The 22,813-nt window shown below is 44.1% G+C and overlaps 1 protein-coding gene across 2 annotated transcripts in view; it reads left to right on the top strand.

Annotated features, from left to right (window-relative positions):
• Positions 1–22,094, top strand: part of GABRD (gamma-aminobutyric acid type A receptor subunit delta) — a 148,947-nt gene extending 126,853 nt beyond the window's left edge. Inside the window, exon 9 of one of the 2 annotated variants that reach the window (XM_069241002.1) lies at positions 18,235–22,094. In XM_069241002.1, coding sequence (XP_069097103.1) covers positions 18,235–18,543 — 309 coding nt within the window. In that variant the 3' untranslated portion in view covers positions 18,544–22,094. The remainder of the gene's footprint in view (positions 1–18,234) is intronic. The other variant, XM_069241003.1, reaches the window with a different exon arrangement.
• Positions 22,095–22,813: the final 719 nt, after the last annotated feature.

Here is a 22,813-nt window from a genome sequence, read left to right as displayed (position 1 = left end):
TAGGAGCCAGTGTTGCCATGTTTAGGGACGAGAGCATATGCACTTTAGCACTGGTTAGCAGTGGTAGTGTGCAGAGCCCTAAAACCAGCAAAAGAATTGCCAGAAAAGTGGAGGGAGGGAGGCAAAAAGTTGGGGGATGACCACCCTAAGGCTGTCAATTCTAACAGTGGGACAGTGTCTGCACGTCATCAATAGTTCTACATTGTAATGGGACACTCCCTTCGCTTTTGTATAACATTTCTGCTACAACAGTGTATAAACATCTCTGCAGAATTGTTACATTTATAATTGGCTAGTTAAGTACATGCATTATCAGCAATGCTGTGATATCAGCATGTATACTATTATGTGTCACTAACTATACTTTTACGCGTGGGTTTTAGGCAACATACACCATTACTCATTCTAGAATTCATAGCACACAAGAGAGTTGATGAGCCAGGCGGAAAATGTTCTGCAACACGCAAAATACTTACCAACATTCTGTGGCGATGAAAAAAGTCAATATTTTCAAGGTTTCACAGCCATTACCACTGTGATGTCAAGGCTAGAAGTTAGTAATAACCAGGTGTGGGAATCATCTTTCCTTGACATGAATGTTTTCAATATGGTAAGAATTGTAATCATTATTTGCCAGGGCCAGAAGTGTGTCTTTGGTGTATAATAACACTATGGCCTTTATTACGATGAGATCAGGGCTAACAGTCGACAGAAGACAGCCAGCAAGCAGAATGCCCCACCGGCCACATAAAAAACATCCAGCTGGGCCGGCGGTCAAAAACATTGTTTCTGCCTGCCAGCCCAGCTGGAAACAGGACCTAAACATTGACTCCGGCTCCAAATGGAGCCGGCATCAATGTGGCAGTGCTGCGGGTGCAGCAGCACCCATCGCCCATTTCACTGCCGGTAAATCAGGCAGTGAAATGTGTGACGGGGGTGTGCAGGGGCCCCCCCCAGGGGGACCAGAGTCACTTATTCTGCCAGTCTTTCCCTGGCAGTGTAAACCGCCAGAGAAAGGCTGGTGGTATCAGACTCATTATCCGGAGGGCAGCGCTGCCCTGTCGGATCTGAAACGCCGCCAGGCTGCCTGGTGGCGGGAGCCGGGCAGTGGTGGCATTTTATCCATGGCGGTTCTGCCACGTTCATAATATGGCAGTCTGGACCACCATGCCGTTGGCGGAAATTACCACCACTGCCGGCATGGCAGTCCAGACCACCATGTTCGTAATGACCACCTATGTCTGCTAATTGTCACTAAGTTAAATAGATAAACCACTACTGTTTAATGTTTAACAACTGGCAAAAAGGTATTACCATCCAGTCTCTTCAGTAGGCATGCTGAACAACTGAACTGATGAAGAATGTGAGCCAAACTCTTCTAGACGTTTCTTGTCTACCATGTTTAGGTTTCACAATTGTGCAGATATTAAGGCACCTTTCTTCCCCTATGAGCTAAGGTCATCCAGAGCACCACCCTTTGCCTGAGCAGGCTGTGTGTTCAGGGATGCAATAGCAAATTGTGCTTTCTGTCTTGGTAACTGTTTTGGCTGTGTTCTGTTGGGGCTCTGATGGTGTCTGAAAAGTGAGAAGGTGGACATAAAGCTGAAAAGAAGGCAGAGCAGGACCTTACTTTGAATTGAGGGAGAATAACAAAGTGTGAATGACCTTTGAGAAAGGGTATACATACTCAGGCCCTGATTTATACTTTTTGAGACAAAACTGCACTAACGCAGTTTTGCTTCAAAAAGGTTAGCGCTGAGTAGCGAAATTTTTTAATGCCACTCTGGCGTCAAATTTATACTTTGACACAAGGTGGCACTAAAAAATTTTAAGAGTAATTTTTTTCCACGTTAATCATTGCGCCTTGTTGTCAGGCAAAATGACGTTAACAGAGGAAAAATTACTTTCATCCGGTTTATAACATGGAAACACTTCGCAAAACGGAAATGCACCATTTTTGCACGCAAGAGCGTCAAAGACAGATGCTAATGGAGCAAACAGTGCAAAGGAGCCCGAAAATGGATCCCAGAAGCCAGGAGAGACCCCAGGGGGACCACATTCAACTAGGAACCAGCCAGCAGGACACAGACAAGACCCAGGGGAGGGAGAAGAAAAAGAGGAAGTGTTGGTTCAGTGCAGAGAAGCATAAAATACTGGTGAGAGAGGGGATGGAGCATCAAAATCAACTCTTCGTCACCTCTAAATTGCCAATTGGAAGAAGAGAGGCAATCTGGCAGCAGATTGTGGATACGATTAACAGTGTGGCAGAGGTTAGGAGAACAATGACTGAGTGCAAGAAATACTGACATGACTGCAGAGCAGGACCAAGGAAAAAATGGCATGGAACAGGAAGGCAGCACTGTAAACAAGAGGTGGGAGTCCAGCACCGCAAGAGAACATGGATGAGATGAAGGAGATGGTTGCAGCGGTCATCCCGGAAGAAATCGTCACAGGGATACAAGGACAGGACAACGCAGAATACCAGGAAACACCACAAATGCAGGGTAAGTTACATGGGGGAAATATATATGCATTAATGTCAAGTGCAAGAAGGGGGAGGCACATAGGACTCACACAATGTATGTCAATGTAGCACAGAGGGATACAATGCACATTTAGCAATTTGCACCCTGCCAACATAAGCTTACCCATGTACCTATGCCTTGGGAGTGCCATGCACCATTGAAACATACACAACCTGGACATATTAAGAACACCAGGCCTAAATACCCACATGTACAAATGGATGCCATGTATAATCACTTTGCCACAGGTTGTGACATCACAATATCCCTTGCATGTGGTCACATCAACACCACTAACACAACCAAGACCTCAGAGACCAGGTAATCAGTCAACACAATTCCTGGGGTATCTACATAGTGGTGTCCCTTGCTGTAACATTTTTCAACATCCTTGCCTCATTGCCCAAACGCATGTGTGCTGCGTCTCACAGCACACTAGTCATTGCAACTGTCTCAACAGTACCCAGGCATGTGCCGGTAGCACCACTACACTTAGACAACACATCCACATGAGGCAGCCATCCCCACATCACACAGACAGGGTGTCCTCTGGATGCATGGAACAATGAACTCAACAGTTGCTGGGGGAATAGCAGGCTGGACTGGTCTCATTGGTAACATGCCACTACCCAGACCAACTAAACTGAAGTTGTTTTCAACTACACATCTTGATGCTGAACAGAAATGTGCCACTACAGAAAATATGTACCAGAGATAGCAAACAGTAGGTCACAACAGTCACAGGCTGAGCCAACATCTATTTGGACACAACCATGTCAGACACGTGGCAATGGGGAAATAAATACACACATACAACACATGGGGTATGGCTGTCACATAATGGCGCTTAATTCCACATCAACGGGCGTGGGATGGTGCATGGGCAAGCCTGGTGTTGGTAAGACTGACAGTGCAGTGTACCCATTGCACTTGGCTGTATGACTCACACGTTGTAATGGCGGCTGGTAATATGTCTGCACATGGTAGCTCTGTGGGGCACTTACTAGACATTATTGATGGATCAAATAGAGTCAGTGCCAGTTGTGGCCTGCGTTGGGTGTAACAGGACACGCTGCACTGAGCCCTGCAAATCAGGCAGTGGAAAGTGCAAGGGCCAAGGTATGGGACACCCTGCACTGCCCATGCCAAGTGCAGGAGCTGTGCAGGGATACCCAGGGCTACACCACACCACTTCACCAACAACCATTTCATGGGGTTACACCACCATGCAAAGGCTGGAGGAAAATTGGAAATATACCTGGAGGGTAGTGTTGAACGTATCACTGGTCTGGTGTCACAGGACAGATGCCCCACCAATCTGTCAGCTGCTGGTAACCGGCCATGTCCAGGCCATTGGCATATGGGGCATTACACATTGCCAACAGTTGCCACTTCCACCTGTGCTGTAGGGGGTGAACAATTACACAGTGGCAGTCAGGTGCCCCTTGGACTGATGCACATGAAGGGTGAACCTACCTCAAGCCCTGAAGTACAACTCCTCTGAATTGGCAATGTCCATTGAAACATTTGCCATAAGGCACTGTCACATACAGAATGATGTACACAGCAGAAATGTCAGAACCGTAATGCTCATCCCTGGATTCAACCTTGTGCTTTTGTCACATGAGCCATACTGTCACCATCCTGCACTCATGTATCCTAGTGCAAGGAGGGCTGCTTTGAGGGGGAGGACATAGGTGTTTAGTAGGGTAAACAACCTACACCTACAGGAGTTGAAACAGTACTCTGCCAGGTCCATGAGTGCTATGCAAAGTAGCACACAAACACAAATGACAACATGAGGAGACATCAATGGCAACAAGAGCGCAGTGTTGCAAATATGCCATCCCTGGGGTGGTACAAGGTCTCAGAACAGCATGGGTCAAACAATCATATGTAAATTAAGATTTGGCTCTTCCAAGTGTGCTGCATTCTACAGCTCACACAGTGCCAAAGCGCCATTGGTGATTGTGAATGTACATGAAGGGACACTTTCACGCACATAAACAGTCACACCCCTCAACGCATACATCCTTGCACGATGGTGCAAGGATGCCTGCTATGACGCTGGCAGCTGAATCTTGCACCAGCATGAGGGACAACACAAGGGTGCCCCTTATTCATTTACACAAAGTGCATTCTTGTATCACCAAAGTGAAGTAGTATGGCGCTGATTATTATTGCACAGCAGCGTGCTGCACCACATTTACATCAACATGGGCCTATTATGACAATGATCCTCAAATATCAAGTCAGTGACGTGGCTTGTCAACTGCCACAACACAGACAGACTGATTTTACACCATCTCATTGCAGAGGGTGATGGCTCTCCTGCGGATCTACCTGTCCTGGAGTACCCTGATGACCTGGATGACCAGCTGGCAACTATCAGCCAAGAGACACTCCAAGAAGTCCTTGTGAACATGCAGACACCACCTCCAGTCGCAAGGAGGAGTATAGAATTAGCAGACATCCCACAGGCCCCACTTAGCACCCCAAGAGTATGACCTGCCAGCACCGACACAGCAGAGGACTCAGAGGACACAGACACTAGCTTTGAGAGGACAGTGGTACGAGTCCAGCGGGAGCTGGCCAAGGAGCTGTGGGTAGGGATGCAAACAATGGCAGCCAGCCTTGAGGGGATGCAGACGTGCATGGTCACGGCAACAGAACAGACTGCAGCCAACCGAAGCACACACTCCCCAATACGTGGCGTCCAGGAGTGTCTGAGGGACATAGTTGCTGCCATGAGGGAGAGGCCACAACAACTGCCCTCCCAAACTGGCAGCAGTGTGCCTGAGGGCAATAAGGACTCCATGCACTGGGAACTTGTCTCCCTCAGGGCAGACATGGCTGCCTACCACAGGGATTTTGTAGCTACACTTAAAAACCAGCAGCTACTCCTTGCTGCAGTGATGTCATATGTAGTGCCACAGATGGCAGCTGCCGGGAAGTTGGAGTCCACATCTACAACAACTGAGGTGTGTGTGGCCCCCTCCTCCTCCCCACTACCACTATCAAGGGTAGAGTAGGCACCACACACATCGGAGGATGAAGATGTGGAACAGATCCTCTGCAACGGTAGGAGTTCCCGGTAGCACCAGACCATGCCTCATGGGCAGTGTTTACCTTTGTCCTGTGCTTGGCATCATGCCAGTGTTGGCATTCTGACTGATATGCACTCCTCCTCAACACACTGTTGACTTTCCTGATATGGACTGCTATTGCCCCTAACTTTCCATTTGGCAATTTATGTTCTCCTGCACTGAAAGACACATTACCCAAGCATGTCCCATGACATGTCCCTCAACCATGGACTTGTGTAGTGTCCCATTTGGATGGATTCCACGAATGGGGTCACAGACCTGAACATTGTATATACTTAGCACTGTTACACTTGTAAATAAACACCACATACAGAACTAGCATGTTTACATGTGTTGTGACTCTTCTACTATGCCTAGTGTGGTGATGTGAGTAACATGTCTCAAGTCACAGAGTGTCAGTACAAGAGTGCATGAATATGTGGCCACATATCTATGCACATGGTACCAACATGTTGTACGTCAATGTTGTCCTCATCCCCTACAAGCAAATCAGCTGAATATGTGATACATGTTGAACACATGTATACTACACCCACTACATACTGCAAGAATAGGTGTGAAACAGTAATCAGGCACTATCGTCACATTGGTGTGAAACAGAGGGACTCAAACTCATCCATTATTGCCACTGCTCAGTTTAGCAGGATAGGAATGATATGCAGGCTGTTGTAATATGTTCCCACGGTGCCCAGCGTTCCAAAACAAAACCCATACAATGTTAGCTGAATTTACACACCTATCCTGTCCTGTACATGGGCAACATAGTCAGCTTGAGTGGTGGGAACACTGGATGGCAGGTTGCACAGGTAAGTAGATGTGTTGTAGCTGCCAATGTGACAGCTCAGTCATAAGGAGGTGTTGAACATGTCAAGAGAGGGATTGGGATGCTAGATGGAGTCCCCAGGACAACACACAATGTGCACTGTACACCCATGGGAAGACCCTGAGACCCAAGCATATGACACATGAAGTAAGGAAGTACCTATTACTTTTTGTCATGATTATTAAAACAATAATAATGAACACCTACCCTAATCTAACCTATCCTAACCATACATAACCCACAACAGACCCTAACTACTCTATGCTACACTTAGCTTACACATTTAACGACACACTCTAAACATTTGCCCCCCACCCCCCTTATATCACAAGACACATGCAGGGCAACATACACTAAAGTAAACATTTACCAATTATGACTATATATATATATATATATATATATATATATATATATATATATATATATATATATATATATATACATATATATATATTATTTGTATGTTTTAATTTTTTATAAACGTACAAAAGCCCCAACATCACCGAACACTCGCATAGTAAAACATTAAGATTAGAAAACCCACCCCCAAACCTACTTATTCTAACTAATTCACAAACCTATACTAACCTACAACTAACCCCCTCATACCCACAAAAAAACTAGAAAAAGAGGAAGGAGAGGAGTGAACTTGGATGGAGTGACATAATGCCATTCAGGTTGGCCCTTTTCAGTCTTTTCTTTATATTATTGAGGGCCTTGCTATTCTTGGCCACCTCTTTCTCAATGGAGTCCAACTTTTGGAGGACCTTTTGTAAATCTCTCTGAATATCTGTAATAGCACTTATGTCCATGGCAGCAGATGTGGTTGGCTGTGTGATGGTACTTGTGGGTGCAGCAGCTAGAGCAATATTCATATTGGCAGCTGTGGGCCCCTGCATAGCTGTGGTGCTTGGTCCGGCCTGTGTGGACAGTGTGGGTCCCCCTTGGTTGAATGCCTGCCACACACCAGTGGATTGCTCCAAGCAATAGCGGCGTGTCATCCTCCTCATCCCAGATTCCACTGCCAATATGTGCCTATAGCACACTGCCCTCTTCTGAAAGGCATGGAGTTGGTCATTATTCATGTTGGCAGCTGTTAAAATGAGACAGGCAACCATCAGTGTCAGCATTGTGTGGAGTATGTACAGTAAATTAGCTTACTATCTACATCGATTAACACATGCACTCCTACTCACAATCAAGATGATACAATGGCCCTGATGGATGAAACAACAACGCTGCCTTAGCACCATTTCCCTTACACCATAGCTATCCACAACAAAATTGGGTAACAAACTAATTTATATCTGCTTAGACTTTGCACCATGTGTGACAATGCTGAAGCAGCGTCAAAATCATATTGATCAGGGCCACTATTCCTCTTCGTATGTGTCAAATTTTCTAACATACATCACCTGAAACTTGATGTTGTTATTGGCAGTATGGGATGCGGTTGTTTACCATAAGGGTTCAGTGTTGATAGGTACACATGCAAGCCTGATCAAAATGACTGTCACCTACAATGTGAGCATCACACCTATCTACACATTTGTTGATCCCACCCCCAGTGCCTCAGGGGGTATGGCCATGCAGATCAACATCTCAACTGTCCAGGTCATTAATCAATGTATGCCCACTCAGGGAGTGAACCATAATTTAGCTGATGACAAAAATTAAGTTGGTATCCATAGGTCTATCACTTCTACATTTATGTGTCCATGTGTAGACACCCATCAATACCTGATCAGCCAATACCATTCTTCACACACCCATAACCATGCCAGCACACAATTGGACTTGACCTGCATGCATGCATATTACATTCCATATAGTTGTCATGTAAATGGACTACAAAATTATTGCTAGACGGTTCTAGCGTCAAAATATAAATATGGCGTTGGGTTTGCGATGAATTAGCGTAAAAAAATGATGCTAATTCAGCTCAAACTTAGTATAAATATGGGCCTAAAATGTTAGAAAAGGACAGTGGGAGATTTTGAAAAACAATTGGGGAATGTATCTACCCATTTGAATTCTATTGAAGCACAGACCCTTTCGGGCAGGAGACAGGTGAAAGCCATTTGTGGCTCAACAAATCGTGAGTCTCCTGCCTGAATAAGGTCTATCAGCATGTGTGAAGGGTCTTACTTGTAAGACAAATCTGTATTCTCCAAGACTGGTGCTTCAGGCAGGGTGGACCTTTAATATCATTGCACTTTGGGGTGCTGTGGAGAAAGGAAGAAGGTGTACCTCTTAAACAGAGTGCTTAGAGAACAGGAGCGGGAATGGTGTTCTTGTGTGTGCTTGGGCAGTTTATGTAAACTGCTTGGAAGCACCACAATTAGGAAAACATACATTTATGATAATACATTCTGATGCTGTACCTGAATGAAAGAAGAAGGGAAGCAAGTCAGGCATTCCATAGTTGAAGCAGCTAGCTTTATGACTGAAGTGTGTAGACGATTGTAGCAATGTGCATGTATCCTGGGCAGCGAGTGTTCTTTCACATTCGCTTCCGCTAGAATGACTTCAGACACATTCTATAATTTAACTGTTGCATGTGCAAGGCCTTGCTTTTGTATGTGCTTCAATGCACGAGGAAAGGAATTGCCAAGGCCTGTCCCAACTTCAAGGACCATGCCAGCCTGGAAAGAGTGACGGCTGCCCTTCAGTGCTTTCCATGACTCTCTCTGTGGGAACATGCAATGCCTGCCATGGTCAGCCCGGTCTTGAGGCCAGAAGGCACAAAGGCCCTGCCAGCAGTAGCAAGGGGCAATCCGGATGTCACGGCTGCGACCCCTGGTGACCCCTAAATGACATCCTTGGAGTCCTGTAGTGGCTGCCAGCAACATTTTTTTCATGTTGCTGGCAGCCAATCAGAGGGCTTTCTCACACTGGAGTCTGACTCTCACAGAAGCGAGATGGCCCAAGGGAAATAAAGCTCCCTGGGCCATAAGAATGCTCTTTTTTCAACTGGCACTCCTGTGTAAGTCTCTTAAGACTCATGCAGCCCCAACTGCCAAAATGTACAATTATTTTTTACCCTACATTTCTCAAAATCAATTTGCACCATATCACAAAAAGACCAACATCTAGCTTCATGCCAAATTTGGTATAATTCCGTTCAGCAGTTTTTCCTGTAGCCCGTTTTAAAGAAGTCTGTGGAAAAAAAGTGTGATTTTGTGCATTAGGGACCCCCCTTTTTTATCATCCCCAGCTCGACAGACCACCCCAAAACTTTCCAAGAAAGAGCTGAGGTGGCTGAACTTTTTTCTTGGAAATTTTTGTGAAGATTCATCAAACAAAGTTATTAGCAAACCAAAAAATACTCTTTCTATGGAAAAGCAGACCTAAATATAACTACTGTGTGTTATATATTTATAGTACCTAACGGAGGTCACCAGTGGGTAGTTGCAGTTAGGACCTAGTTTCGATAGAAACATTTTTTTTTGTTTTGCTAATAACTGTGGCGCCGTTGTATGAATCGCCATAAAGTTTTCGAAACTGTCTTGCCACTCACTGCAGCTGCTGTGTGGAAAGTTTTGGGGTAATTTGTCAAGCAGGGGCTTAGAAATAGGGGAACCTAAAACAGGTTTTCCCCATGCAGTTTCCCACAGGGATTTTAGAAACGACTACAGCCTGAACCGCTGAATGACATTACACCAAATTTGGCAGAAACTTAGATCTTGAGCAGAATGATCCCTTTTTGCAATTTGGTGCATATCTGTTCAGTAGTTTTGGAGCTATTAGAGAAAAAAGATTTATGTAAAGGTAGAGACTCAGACCCACTGCAGATCCATGTGCCCACAGCAATGCAGTGATTGGCCGGTCACACCCTGACAGGAAAGTTGGGCGATCATTTTGTGTATTGGAATCGGTCCCAGTTGGTGGGGGAACAAAACACAAAAGTTATAGGAGGAGTTAGGGTAGAGCTACCCTGACCCCATGGGACTAATGGAGTTGGTTGCGAGGGAACCCTAATGGGAAAGAAATTGACCAAAACCTTTCTTGTGGGGGTGCGTGAGGATCCGTGGATAATCCACTGTGCTCAGCATGGCCCTCCCTTGTGAATTTGCTGCTGATCGTTGGATCCAGACCCTAATAAAAAAATCATACACCCAGTCACAGAACCACCCACACACTCACACAATCACACACACACTCACACACTCACTCACCGACCCACTAAACGACTACCATACCCAGTCACAGACCCACACAGCCATTCATACACCCACTCACACACTCATACACTCACACAACCACTCACACACTCATACAGCCAGTGACACACCCACTCACAGACCTGAAAAACCACTTGCACACCCACATAACCACTCACACACATTCACTCACAGGCCTTGTGGCCAACTCCTGGCTGGGCACGGCATTCAGCCATGTGCAGCGTAGGGTTGGCTGGATGTAGGCAATTGGCCACAGGGCCTGGTCAGAGGCCGAAGCCTGCGGCCAACCCCTCGCCGCACACAGCCAAAGGCCCTGCGTGGCAATGGTTGGATTAATATATGGTGATTAAATATTATTTTACGTTAAAAAAACTAAAAATACACTGAAAAACCAAAGGGACGTTATAGTTAGGAAATAGAATTAAAAGAACCTTAGAAATTCACTAAAAAAACAAAGGTTACAGGGACGTTATAGTTAGGTTCAGATTTTAAACATACATAAAACAAAGAAATTCGACAGGTATAGTTATAGTTATCTCAAAAAACTATAACTTGTGCCCCTAAGGTTACTATAACTCGCGCACTCACCATGCTTAGCTAATTACCCCACATATTACATCAGTCATGACATCTTCTATGACATCATTGAGAAGATCAGTGCAACATTTGCAATAAAATATTGATGAGAAAGCTGTGCATGGAGGGGGTGCATGTTATAGTTATCTCTGGGCACAAGTTGTAGTTCTTGAGATAACTATAACTGCCGACTTTCTTTCGTTTTTGTATGTGTAAAATCTGAACCTAACTATAACGTTCCTGTCAGTCACCACATGGTAGTTATATAGTTAGGACCTAGTTTCCATAGACGGAGCGTTTTTTGTTTTGCCTATAACTTTGACACCACTTGCTGAATCTTTATGAAATATTTAAAACCTATACTTTGGTCAGTTCAGCTTCTGTTTTCAAAGTCTTGGGGTGATCCGTCAAGCGGGGGCCAGGAAAAAGGGGGGTTCCAAAACACGTTTTTCATATTCTTTTTTCCATAGGACCTTTAGACACATCTACAGCCCACACTGCTGAATGGAATTACGCCATATTTGGCTAAAAGCTACATCCTTTAGACACATCTACAGCCCACACTGCTGAATGGAATTACGCCATATTTGGCTAAAAGCTACATCCTGTTCTGCAGATTATGCTTTTTGTGGTTTGGTGTGAAAGCGTTCAGTAGTTTTGGGGAAATTATAGTTTAAAAAATATAGATATGTAGGTACATCGATCCTCCGCAGATCCAACTGTCCCCGTGCAGATATTTGATTGGTTGTCAACACTTGAACAAAGAAGTGTTGACAGCTATTGTGGGACTCAGCTTCAGCCGAGTCCCTAAAAAAGTAAAAGAAAAGGGGCCAAGGTAGGGACACCCTGACTCCTTAGCTCTGGTGCTGGGATCCCAGAGGGACCCTGCCAAGGATTAAAAGCATTTTTTTTTTTAAATGCCAGAAAAATCAGCAGATCCCCCCCCCTTCTTTATTAAGCCCCTGGGTGGGCCATGCGCTGTGGGCATTTACATTTTCTCTGCGGGGGGCCTCCAGGCCCACTGCAGCCCAGTGAAATGCCACCTCCCCAGGACTTTCAACAAATTCAATGCAGAGGGACTGCCACCTCCCCAGAGCTTGAAAACAAATGAAATGTGGGTGGGCTGCATGGTCCCCTGAAGCCCTGGGGACCACCACCTCCCAGGGCCACATTGCCCAGCTCGAGGAGCCACTGATGGCCCTAGGGACCGCCACCCCTCAGGGCGGGCTGATGCTCTTTCCTGGGGTGCCCATCAAGTTACAGCAAACTCTGCTGGCAGTCAAGCAGATCTCTCTCATTGGAAGCAGAGGTTTTCTCAGTCACTCTGCCTGCAGGGATGCAGGCAGGGAGACAGAGAAAACTTCTCCCACAGAGAGGGAGCTGCTTTAGCAGCTCCCTCTTTGTGACAGCAAAGGTGGCTTGCACAGAAGGTGGGGAGCCAGTTGGGACTGTGGGGGCCTTCAGGCTCCCTCCACGATCCCCAACATTGTGACTGGATGCCCTGGGGGGCACTCAGGTCACATGGCTGGCCCCAAGATCGGCCCTGGGGAGGCAGATCACGTGGCCCCCTCCCCAAAAATAATTTAAATAATTAGGCCAGTCCCTGGGGTCAAAATCGGCCCAAGAACCCCCCCTCCCCAAAAACAAAATTAGTAGTTAGGCAGGGCGCTGGGGCTGGGGTCCCTGGGGTTGATTTATAATGAGGCTGGGCCTCAGAGAATGGGTCACTGGGGTCGATATCGACCAGGGGGGGCCACAAGCCCCCACCAATAAAATTAGGCTGGGCCCTTGGAGGTGAGGTCCCCGGGGCGGAGGTCGGCCTATGGAGCGGGGCTGTGGGCCAGGTGTGGTGGCCAACCCCAGCACTGGGTTGGGTGGTTATAGGGGTTGGCCGCAGGACCTGGCCGAAAGCCAAGCCCTGCGGCCAACCCTCGCTGCACATGGCCATATGCTGTACGCAGCATAGGGTTGGGTGGATATAGGGGTAGCCAGGCAATGCAGCCAACCCACGCTGCGCACGACCATAGGCCGTGCACAGCTCGGGATTGGATGGTTATATGGGTTGGTTGCTGGGCTGGCCACAAGCCAAGTTCTGCGGCCAGCCATGCGCAGTGTGGGTTTGGGAGGTTATAGGGGTTGGCAGTAGGGCCTGTCCATAGGGCAGGCCCTGCTGCAAACTGCTGCTGCGCACGGTCGAAGGCGGTGCGCAGAAGAGGTTGGATTAACGTATAGTAATTAAAATTACTTTACATTAAACAAAAAGTAAAAATTAACTGAAAAAAACAAAGGTTGCAGGGACATTACAGTTAGGAGACATATTTTAGAAACCTTAGAAATTCAATGAAAAAAGCAAAGGTTACAGGGGTGTTATAGTTAGGCTCACATTTCATATGACCAAACCCAGTGAAATTCAGCAGTTATACTTACCTCAGCTAGCTATAACTTGTGCCCCCATAATACACTGCCTGTGACCTCACATATGACATCACTCATGACATGGTCAGGGACATCATTGATGACATCTCAAATGACATCACTGAGGACATTACCGATGGCATCTCAAATGACATCACTGATGACTTTCTAAAACAAGATTAGAAGCCAATAGTATTTTTGTCCGAGAGGTGGGGGTGGTCAAGTCTGTGTAACATCATTATCATATTACATGTGAGATATAATTATAATATTAAAACAATACATACATTTCAAAAATGGTTTCCATGCCATGTATTCCAGATGTCTTCTGAGCTATATAACTGCATGTTTTATGTGCAATTTGCATGGGAGTATAATTTACATTTTTTTAAATTATTTCATAGTGAGATCAAAGTCTTGTTTCATGTTCACAATGTTAATATTATACAATCATAAATATGTTTTGAAAGCATAAATGAAGAAGCATTTTCAATGCATCGGGGCTCGCATTTGCTCGAGTTGGAGCTATTTGCGTTGTTAACTCCTAGCCTAACTTTTCTTGCCACACAAATTAAAAGAAAAAAAACACAGCACGATTGTGCTGAAATTGAAAACGAAAAAACGAAGCACGATCGCGCTATGTAAACCCCAGCGCAATCGCGCTGCGGGAAAAATTAACAGATAAAGTAGTCCAGAAACCAGGCTCAAAACATCAAGCCTTGTATGTTTCTAGTAGTTTACCGGTGCTGTGTAGGTGGGCTAAATACCGGAAAAGGCATGATGTATGCATGCCTTTCACAAATGAAAGCAAGCAAATTTTAAAGAGCAAGCCCAGGAACCAATGAAAGAGACTGACGTGACCTGGGCGTGGTTTGAGGCCCAAAGAGAGATTACTTTATGGACGGAGCACTTTGCGCTCGCCCATAAAAATGCAGTAAACATTTGCACTCCCTTCTCAGCGCAGTACACTAAGGTAAGCGGCCCATGTGCTTTGCCTCTTTATCGGTGTTGCTGTGTGACACCCCGCTTTTAGACTACATGGCACGCACACCCCAAAAAGCCATTCGTGTTACAGGGAGAGAGCTGCGGACACGAGAGGTGGCTTATGTACACAGCAAAGTAGAGTTATCCGGCTTAGGGAACACTACCCATACAAACATATTGTACAGGATTGCAGTATTAGTTTAGCGCTGCATGTGCCAAATGTATCCCTGAAGGCTTTTGTGTAGCTGAATAAGCGGCCAAGAACATCGCCCAATGAAAATAGAAATAAACATAACATGAACGAAGAAGACCTAGGCAAGAGGATGGATTCACACACATTCACAGGACCGGCTTTAGCACTGGTAGTGCCCGGTGCCAAAATCTTTTGTGAGCCACCCCCCCACCCCGGACCTCCTCCTCGGATTCCCACAGTAGCACCAGGCAAAAGTATCGCTCATCTCTCCATAGCCCCCTCACATACATTTCATTTGTTTTAAAGTGCAAGGATTGCTTTACTAATCCACTCAGCTGTCCAAATACCTGTTCTTTGCAGCAGGCACATTAACCCTCTGCGCTACTTTCTAACGAGTGGAAACTGCCACTAGACAAAACTCCTCTCTTTAGCAGGAACATTAAGTTATCTTTACATTTTTATTGCTGCCTTCAAGTTGGACCACAAGGAGCTCTGATGTAGGTGTTTTTAAATAATGAGTTATTGCTTAACACAGCGCCCCCACCCACACAGGTCAATTCCCCCTCTCCAGATCAGTTCCGGTGCGGCTACACTGGTCGCACTGCCCTAAAGCAAATTCAACGCAGCCAAACATCCAATCACGTAATCAGACGTCCTGTGAGAACTCTTCTTAAAGCAATAAGCAGAAAAAATCAAATGGGGCACACAGAGTTTTTATGAGTCATAAAAGACGGTGAGTCTTTACAGTACACATTGAAAGAAAATGTGTGCATTAAGTCACTAAGCATAAATATACAAAGAATGTGGTCATTTCTATCTTATACTGAGTTTACTAGTGTGTTTGCTGTTCCTTAGTCGAGCGTTGTGTGGCATGCACTGAAACATGCAGAGAAAGATACCCAGGGCCTATTCACAAATTGCATCTTGTAGTAGTAGTGTAGCAAAATATCTTCACAGAACCGAGCACATTCCTATAACAGTACCTTCATTCTTCGAGTTCTCGCTTCAGGCGTAAAAGAAACTTAAGGGGCCGCTCCTACAACGTATATAGAGGGCCTTCCCCAGGACTCACTCCGGAGCTCTCAGGCTGGTACTGTGCTGAGAGGGCCTGTGTTACGCAAATGTCTCCCTCTGTTCTTGGTGACGTTTCAATTTCAGACCTCTCTCCTTTCATCGACACATCTATGATATGTTGGTAAGTTACGTGTTTCCCCCTCCTCTTTAAAAATTGTGAGTTTTTACTCTCCCTCTTGCTGAAGTGTATGTCTTAGCTGTGGCAACTGGTGCTCCACCTGAGGAATTTTGGTTACTGGCTCACCCTTTTTTAATCCGGCTAAAGGCAGTGATAGCTGGCTGGATGTCTTCATATGATCAAAACGCACAGCAGGAAAGTGTGCTTTGGGTCAGCCTATTTTAGTTATAGGCTTTGATTTGTTTTTCACGACCATGGCATCTCATGGGTTTTAATAGTGTATTTTTTTATTAGGTTTTAGTGATGGAGCATCAAGTAGTTTGTTGTTAACACTATAAATGAGATGTGCAGTGTAGCTTTTAATTGAGAACCAATGTTTTCTTTGAATTATTTGTTTTTCTGGTACAACAAGATTTTGGTTGTTTATTTCTGGCCATTTTGTGTGCGAAATCGGTGCTGTTTGAATGCCTTAGCCTGTCATGTCACGCTGTTATTTACCAGATACCACTGTATTTTCAGCCGATTTACTAGCAGCTTTCTTTTAAATAAAACAACTATATCCAAAACACTTTCATCATAACACTTCTACATTGATTTTCAGGAACTTCCACTCTCCTTTAACATTTTTGATCTACTTATGAAACAATGCACATCACTTCATACATCAAATGACAAAACAATATCACATAGCAAAATGAAAAATAGGATTAAACGCTGCCTTTACAATTACAATACAATTACGCTATCTATAGCAGGGGTCTCCAACGAGTAGCTTGTGAGCTATTGGTAGCTCAAGAGCACTCCAGAAATACCTGTCACAGGAAAAGCAAAACCCAGTACCCCATTCAGAGGATACATGGCTATTAAAAAAGGCAGCATTGTTCGTTTTCAGGTAGCCAGTCAAACCAATGGCAGGGTCTCATGATAAATATTCAAACACGCACTGTCAGCCTACAGGGCCTGGCACGTGACCACATATGTCCACTCTCAGTCTAGCAACGGCACAAGGAGATTAACCCGGTAGTAGGTGTTGCTTTACCAATCTGGTTATGAGAACAATGGACAAAGAAATAAGAGCGTCAGCCGTAGCAAGAGCTGTAGCCAATGTGGACTCACTGAAGTGTGGGACTGCTGGAGCCAGAGTGAAAATGTGTGAGTTGGTGTGTAGGATCAGCCCAGAAGCTGAGGAGAGCACGATCTGGGGTCAGAGCTGATACAATTAAGAGCCAAACGTGCATGCATCTGTGTATGCATTTGTGCATTATTTATGTGTGTCTGTGTGTACATGTCTACGATTGTGTCCCCCTAAAAAAAGCAGAATTGATCCCTGGAAGCTATGCCAGGTGTAATGGATCACCAAAAGTATATGCTGCCCTGATCATGAGCGGGTTGGTCTCTGTTACAATTGTATCTGTTCATGGAATGACAGTGGCAATGACATATTAAAAGCAATTCTTGATATATATTGTGCATTCTTGGTTTAGTTGTGGTATACTGTCAGCCGTCATTACCATATTAAGAGCACATCTGGCCTAATTTTAGTCATCCCTGTATAATGGTGGCAACCTCAACCATAATAATGGGCACTGCTGACATATTGTGGGGATCCTGGCCAATTTGATGTTCAGTCTTGGCACATGGTGGCTGTGATATAATAGTGAGCATTACTGCATACTACAGACATCCATGATGGCATTGTCAGCATTCATGGCATAGAAAGTTTGAAAGAAAGTGAGAAAGCGTTGGAAAGGGGTACACAAGCATACAAAAAGGGACCCCAAGGCCAAACAACAAGGAAATATACCAGCAAAAAATGAAGGGAGAGTGTGGTAACAAATGGGGATTAAAGGAGTGGAAAGCAAAAGACAACTTATCTGAGTTGATTGGCTCTTCTTTAGAGTTTGGCAGAGATCAACGAAAAGCATCGAAAGTCCCATCAACCCTAAGTGGACTGCAGAAGTGCCTATAACCTCTAGATAGTGTGGGCGGGACAACTGCCAAACTCTAAATAAGGCCCTGTATTGTAATGTGATACCAAGAAATGTGGGTGGTTAGCTATGAGGAAACAGTTGCATTTTACCACCCACCGTCTTGGCAGACATTGTACGGAACATACATTATGACCACCATGTGATAATAACACTCTTATGATGTGTTCTGATGATGCCACACATGAAACAGATGACCAGGTTTATTTTCCTCTCTTTCTTATTCTCTCTGATTCACTTGCAGGGCAATATGAAGCAGGGGAAAGACACCATCGTATTATTTTCCCTATCTGCTGCTGGTGTCAATCAAGAACTGGCAATATCCAACAGGCATCGTAGGGCACGGAGAAACCTCTTCGCTGCTTCACGTAGAGCCGAGGAGGTGGAAAATGGACGAGCCAAGAGGCAACACAAACCAAAACCTCTGAAAAAGACCCTCAAGTCACTATTCAAGCCAATAGATGCAGATACTATTGACATTTATGCACGGGCAGTGTTCCCAGCAGCATTTGCAGCAGTGAACGTTGTCTACTGGGTCGCGTATACTTTATAACTTTATCCAGAGCAGAAAAACCGGCCTAATGATGGTAATGTCCTTTAATCACTGTAAAATTGGGATGCTCGGATATCTGGGCTGGACAAAGCCTCATGAATGACCTCAGGGTTTCAGATCAAAGTTCTCTGAAAACACACTGAGGGAGACAGGTAACCGGTTGTTACCTGAACCTTTATGCCAAGATCAGTTTCATATGGAAAATCTATTGGACTCCAGAGACTTAACAAGCCAAGTTTCCCAAATCTTCGTAAACATCCATCAGAAGCTGCACTTCTGAGATAAATCTCAAAAGTTGAGGACCATCAAAAAAACGAAGACTGGGGCAGAATGGCACACAATTCCATTGTCTGGCAGTACTTCCTACTAACTGAGCAGGAAGGATATGCAGGTCCATCTGAACTTGATAAAAACTTAATGTCTGTGAACTCCGCCCACGCAACCAATGGATCAGGGACAGAGAAGACTGACTATGAAAGTTTTCACTGCTGATGCCTTTTCGACTAATATGATGTTCTTTAGTTATTTTGTATCTTCCTCCGTAACAAATTTAAATTACTTTTCCCCCACAGCATGGATTTACCTCAGTTGCATGGACCACTTTGCATTAAATGTTTAATGTGTCCAGTGACTTAACATTGCCAGTTTATCTGACTGCATCTCTCTAACACGCTCTTGGTCTCTCTCTCTCTCTCTCTCTCTCTCTCTCTCTCTCTCTCTCTCTCTCCTCCTTCTATTTATGCGCTAAACTCTGTTTTCTTTTCCTTTTTTCTGTTAATCTGAGTTTACCATATTTCCCTGCCTACACCTATAATTCACTCTGTCAGCTCATGCATTTGTCTACGCCATGGTTTTTCCACTTTTTTCAGTAAAAATACCTACTTATGGTCAATTAAAATCCTCCCGATCTACTGATATTAGAATTGCAACAGTGACCACATCTGATAAGATACATTAATGGATACTGTTTGCAAAATTACCAGCAGAGATCACCTTACCTCAATGCATCAGGCAAAGGTTGGCAGCAGTAGTAGAAATGCTTTGTCAATCTGGAAAGCCTCTACATGGGTAGACCCTAACAGCTGTAGATGCAATGCCCGGACCAATTTAATAATATTGATAATAAGTCCCTCCAACAGTGTGTGGTTTATCACTCAAATAGCTTTAAATATATTTGTGAATTCAACCATTTTTCTCCAAACCACAGCTTATAAAGTCTGAAAATACACATAATTTTGTCTTGAATTCACACTTTTCAAGTTTGGAATCCACACATTATACCGCCCAGAAAAAGCCTCTTGTTTACTAGGCTTGCAGGATTACTAAACACAGGAGAGCTATTTACAGGTAGCTATTGATTCCAGTAGTTCATGAGTTAATCGTTGGAGAAGCCTGTTCTACCTAACCTTAATACATCCATTCATCCATCCATCCATATAGCCATTCATGCACCCATCCGTTTTTATTTACTTATAATCTAATGTTTAGCTCTCTACCTCTGGTTCTTTCTATGTCATTATTTTTTAATGTAGGGCATGGTATCCAAAAATATTTGATGATATATGTAGGATATAGAGTACACAAATGCACATCCTGTTGTATGAAACTCAGATGCCCCAAGCAGAAGCAGCAATGTCCTGTGACTCTTTTGAGGTTGAGAGTGTTTCAAGTAAAAGCACTTCTTAAACTTTAAACTGTGTGGGTATCACTCAAAAAGCTACTTGTTTGTGCACGTATGACTTACACCAGCAATTAGCCGCTTTTTATGAGTGCACAATGTTTTTTTTTTAACTCATCGAAGTCAGTTACACACCCATAAAAGGCTGTATTTACATCAATCTTTCAGTGTGAGTAAATATATCCTCCGGGCTGGTTATTCTACGGGTGGAATGCCTGGATAGGTTACGAACACCTACACATTTTGTGGATAGTTACAACCGACCACAGAGCCCTTCCTACCCTGTAAAAGACTGATGATTTTGTCAAATCATGGTCAGAAGGTAATTTGTTTTCTACAGCTGGAAGGGAAAGGGAACACCCCATTCCCCCAAACTGGAGCGAGAATTTGGGAAGAGGTTGCCTGTGGAGAAAAAAAAAATGTGTTTTGCATTTTCGCAGTTTTTTCCATTCCTGAAAATATGTATTCACATTTTCACACGTGAAAAGGAATTCACTTTTTCAGGATCATGCCTGAAAAGCTGGAACAGGTGCTGGTTTGCAGACACATGTTGGGAACATCCCCAGAAACTGGAGGGAGCATTTGTGCAGGGGTTCTCCAGGGTGGAAAATTGATTCGCCTGTAAAGACAAAAAAATGTGTTTTGCATTTGTTCTTTTTTTTATTTCATTCCTGAAAATATATGTGTATACATTTTCACGTGTGAAAAGAAATTCGCTTTTTCAGGATTATGCCTGAAAAGATGCAACTGGTGCTGGTTTGGAGATACAATTGGAAAATTGGAAAGTAGAGTAAATTCCCTTTAGTCGGAAATCTGCACCCAGACGATGTCAGAAATCAGCAGGTGTAAAATGTCTGAGAGAATCTTGTGTATTGACTGAGACACTCCCCACTGAGGCGCTCCATATAATCCGCCTTTAACTGATGACACTGTTATCTCAGTCGGTAGAACTATCACCTTGTCCTGCCTATTGTCTTGTAAACAGGTGACCCCTTAGCGTCAGTTAACAGGAAATAATAGTTGCCAATTAGTGTAAGAGAATCTGTCGCATAATATTACCTTCTGTTCACGTAGCCCATCATACCTTCTGCCGAAGAGCGTTACATTTCAGAAGTTACCACTGCCCAAGGCAATAATTCTAAATATACTGACTAGGCCTAGGTGAGATTTCAATTATGCCACTGTCGTTTCTGAATTTTGCTTTGCACTTGTTAAGGGGCACTCACGAGATCACACCATTGTGCCTCGTTGCATGAATGTGCCGCATTATATATTATAGCATGCTAACACGCGAACAATGCAAGTGACCACACACGGGTGGCTGTCGCTCGCAGTACTTGTGTTTTTGATGTTATTTTTTTTTTTACACTTTTTATGCTTTTATATCGGAACGTTAGCAGTCAGATATAAGGGCCAGTGTTCACTCCTGAAAGTATATGCGCCATATACTGTCCTTCACTCGATTGCCATTCTGTATCAAGCGACATATACATGTCCCACGGTGCTGAGACATACGATTCATACTGTCCTCCGAGAATAACAAGTGGTGGAAAGCCTATTCCAAATTGCAATGAAATGCATACAATTGAAAAAACCATGAAATGTGTTTTATTGGGTCCCTGAGAGGTCACTGTTGTGTGTCACAGTATCAAAAACAACAATATTAACTCCAGATTATCAACTACCAAAATATTGTGAAATAAGTATAAATAGGTGTGTACTGAGTTAGTATTATTAGCTCCACATCTACCTACCACAAAGAAAGATATCTATCTATCTATCTTTCCACTGAAAAAAAGTTAAAGTGATGTTATAGATAGGTATGGTAATAAAATAATTTTACCTTCATTAAGAAAAAAACGAAAATTCACTTAAAAAAAAAAAGTTAAAGTGGCTTTACAATTAGGTGTGATAAAATCTAGTTTTTAAAAACACAAAAAAACACTGAAATTCACCAGTAATAGGTTATTGGCCAAACTATAACTTGCTCCCCACCCATGCATTGTTTACCACATCACACATTACATCACTCATTACATGATAAATGACATCATTGATAACATCATCGAAAAAACCATAGTCGTGGATAGAATAGAGTTTCTGTCTGAACTTGTGTGGGTGCACAGCACTGAAATAGCACAGGTGCTGTAGACAAGTATGGATGTGCATGGGGAAAGCTATATGGTACACTGTTTACAAATCACTAACGTTTTTGCTGCAAATATTACTCCATCTTAAACGAGGTAAAGGCTGAGTGCACCTGATGTGGATAGCTGGCTTAATCAGGTGACTTAAAGCCAAAGGTTTAATCCAAAACATCTGAAAAAGCCTGACCATAGGTTATCCACCTGTGGACATCTGGGCATGTGTCCATGCTAAACAGTGTTTAATCCATTGCTATAGACAAATACTATGTAGCGGGGATGATTATCAATTATGGATGTTTATTTCCAAAACTTGGCTGAAGACGTTGAGGTTGCTTATTATTGAATAATGTAGACTATAGCAGTGTCTCACTTACAGGTGTTTTATCTCACACTGGTGTTGCAACCATGGCTCTAAGGTTGGATGCCACTGTGCCCATCTCAGGAA

The sequence above is a fragment of the Pleurodeles waltl genome, chromosome 6 (assembly GCF_031143425.1).
Source record: "Pleurodeles waltl isolate 20211129_DDA chromosome 6, aPleWal1.hap1.20221129, whole genome shotgun sequence".
Taxonomy (NCBI): domain Eukaryota; kingdom Metazoa; phylum Chordata; class Amphibia; order Caudata; family Salamandridae; genus Pleurodeles; species Pleurodeles waltl.
This window is presented reverse-complemented; position numbering and strand designations above follow the sequence as displayed.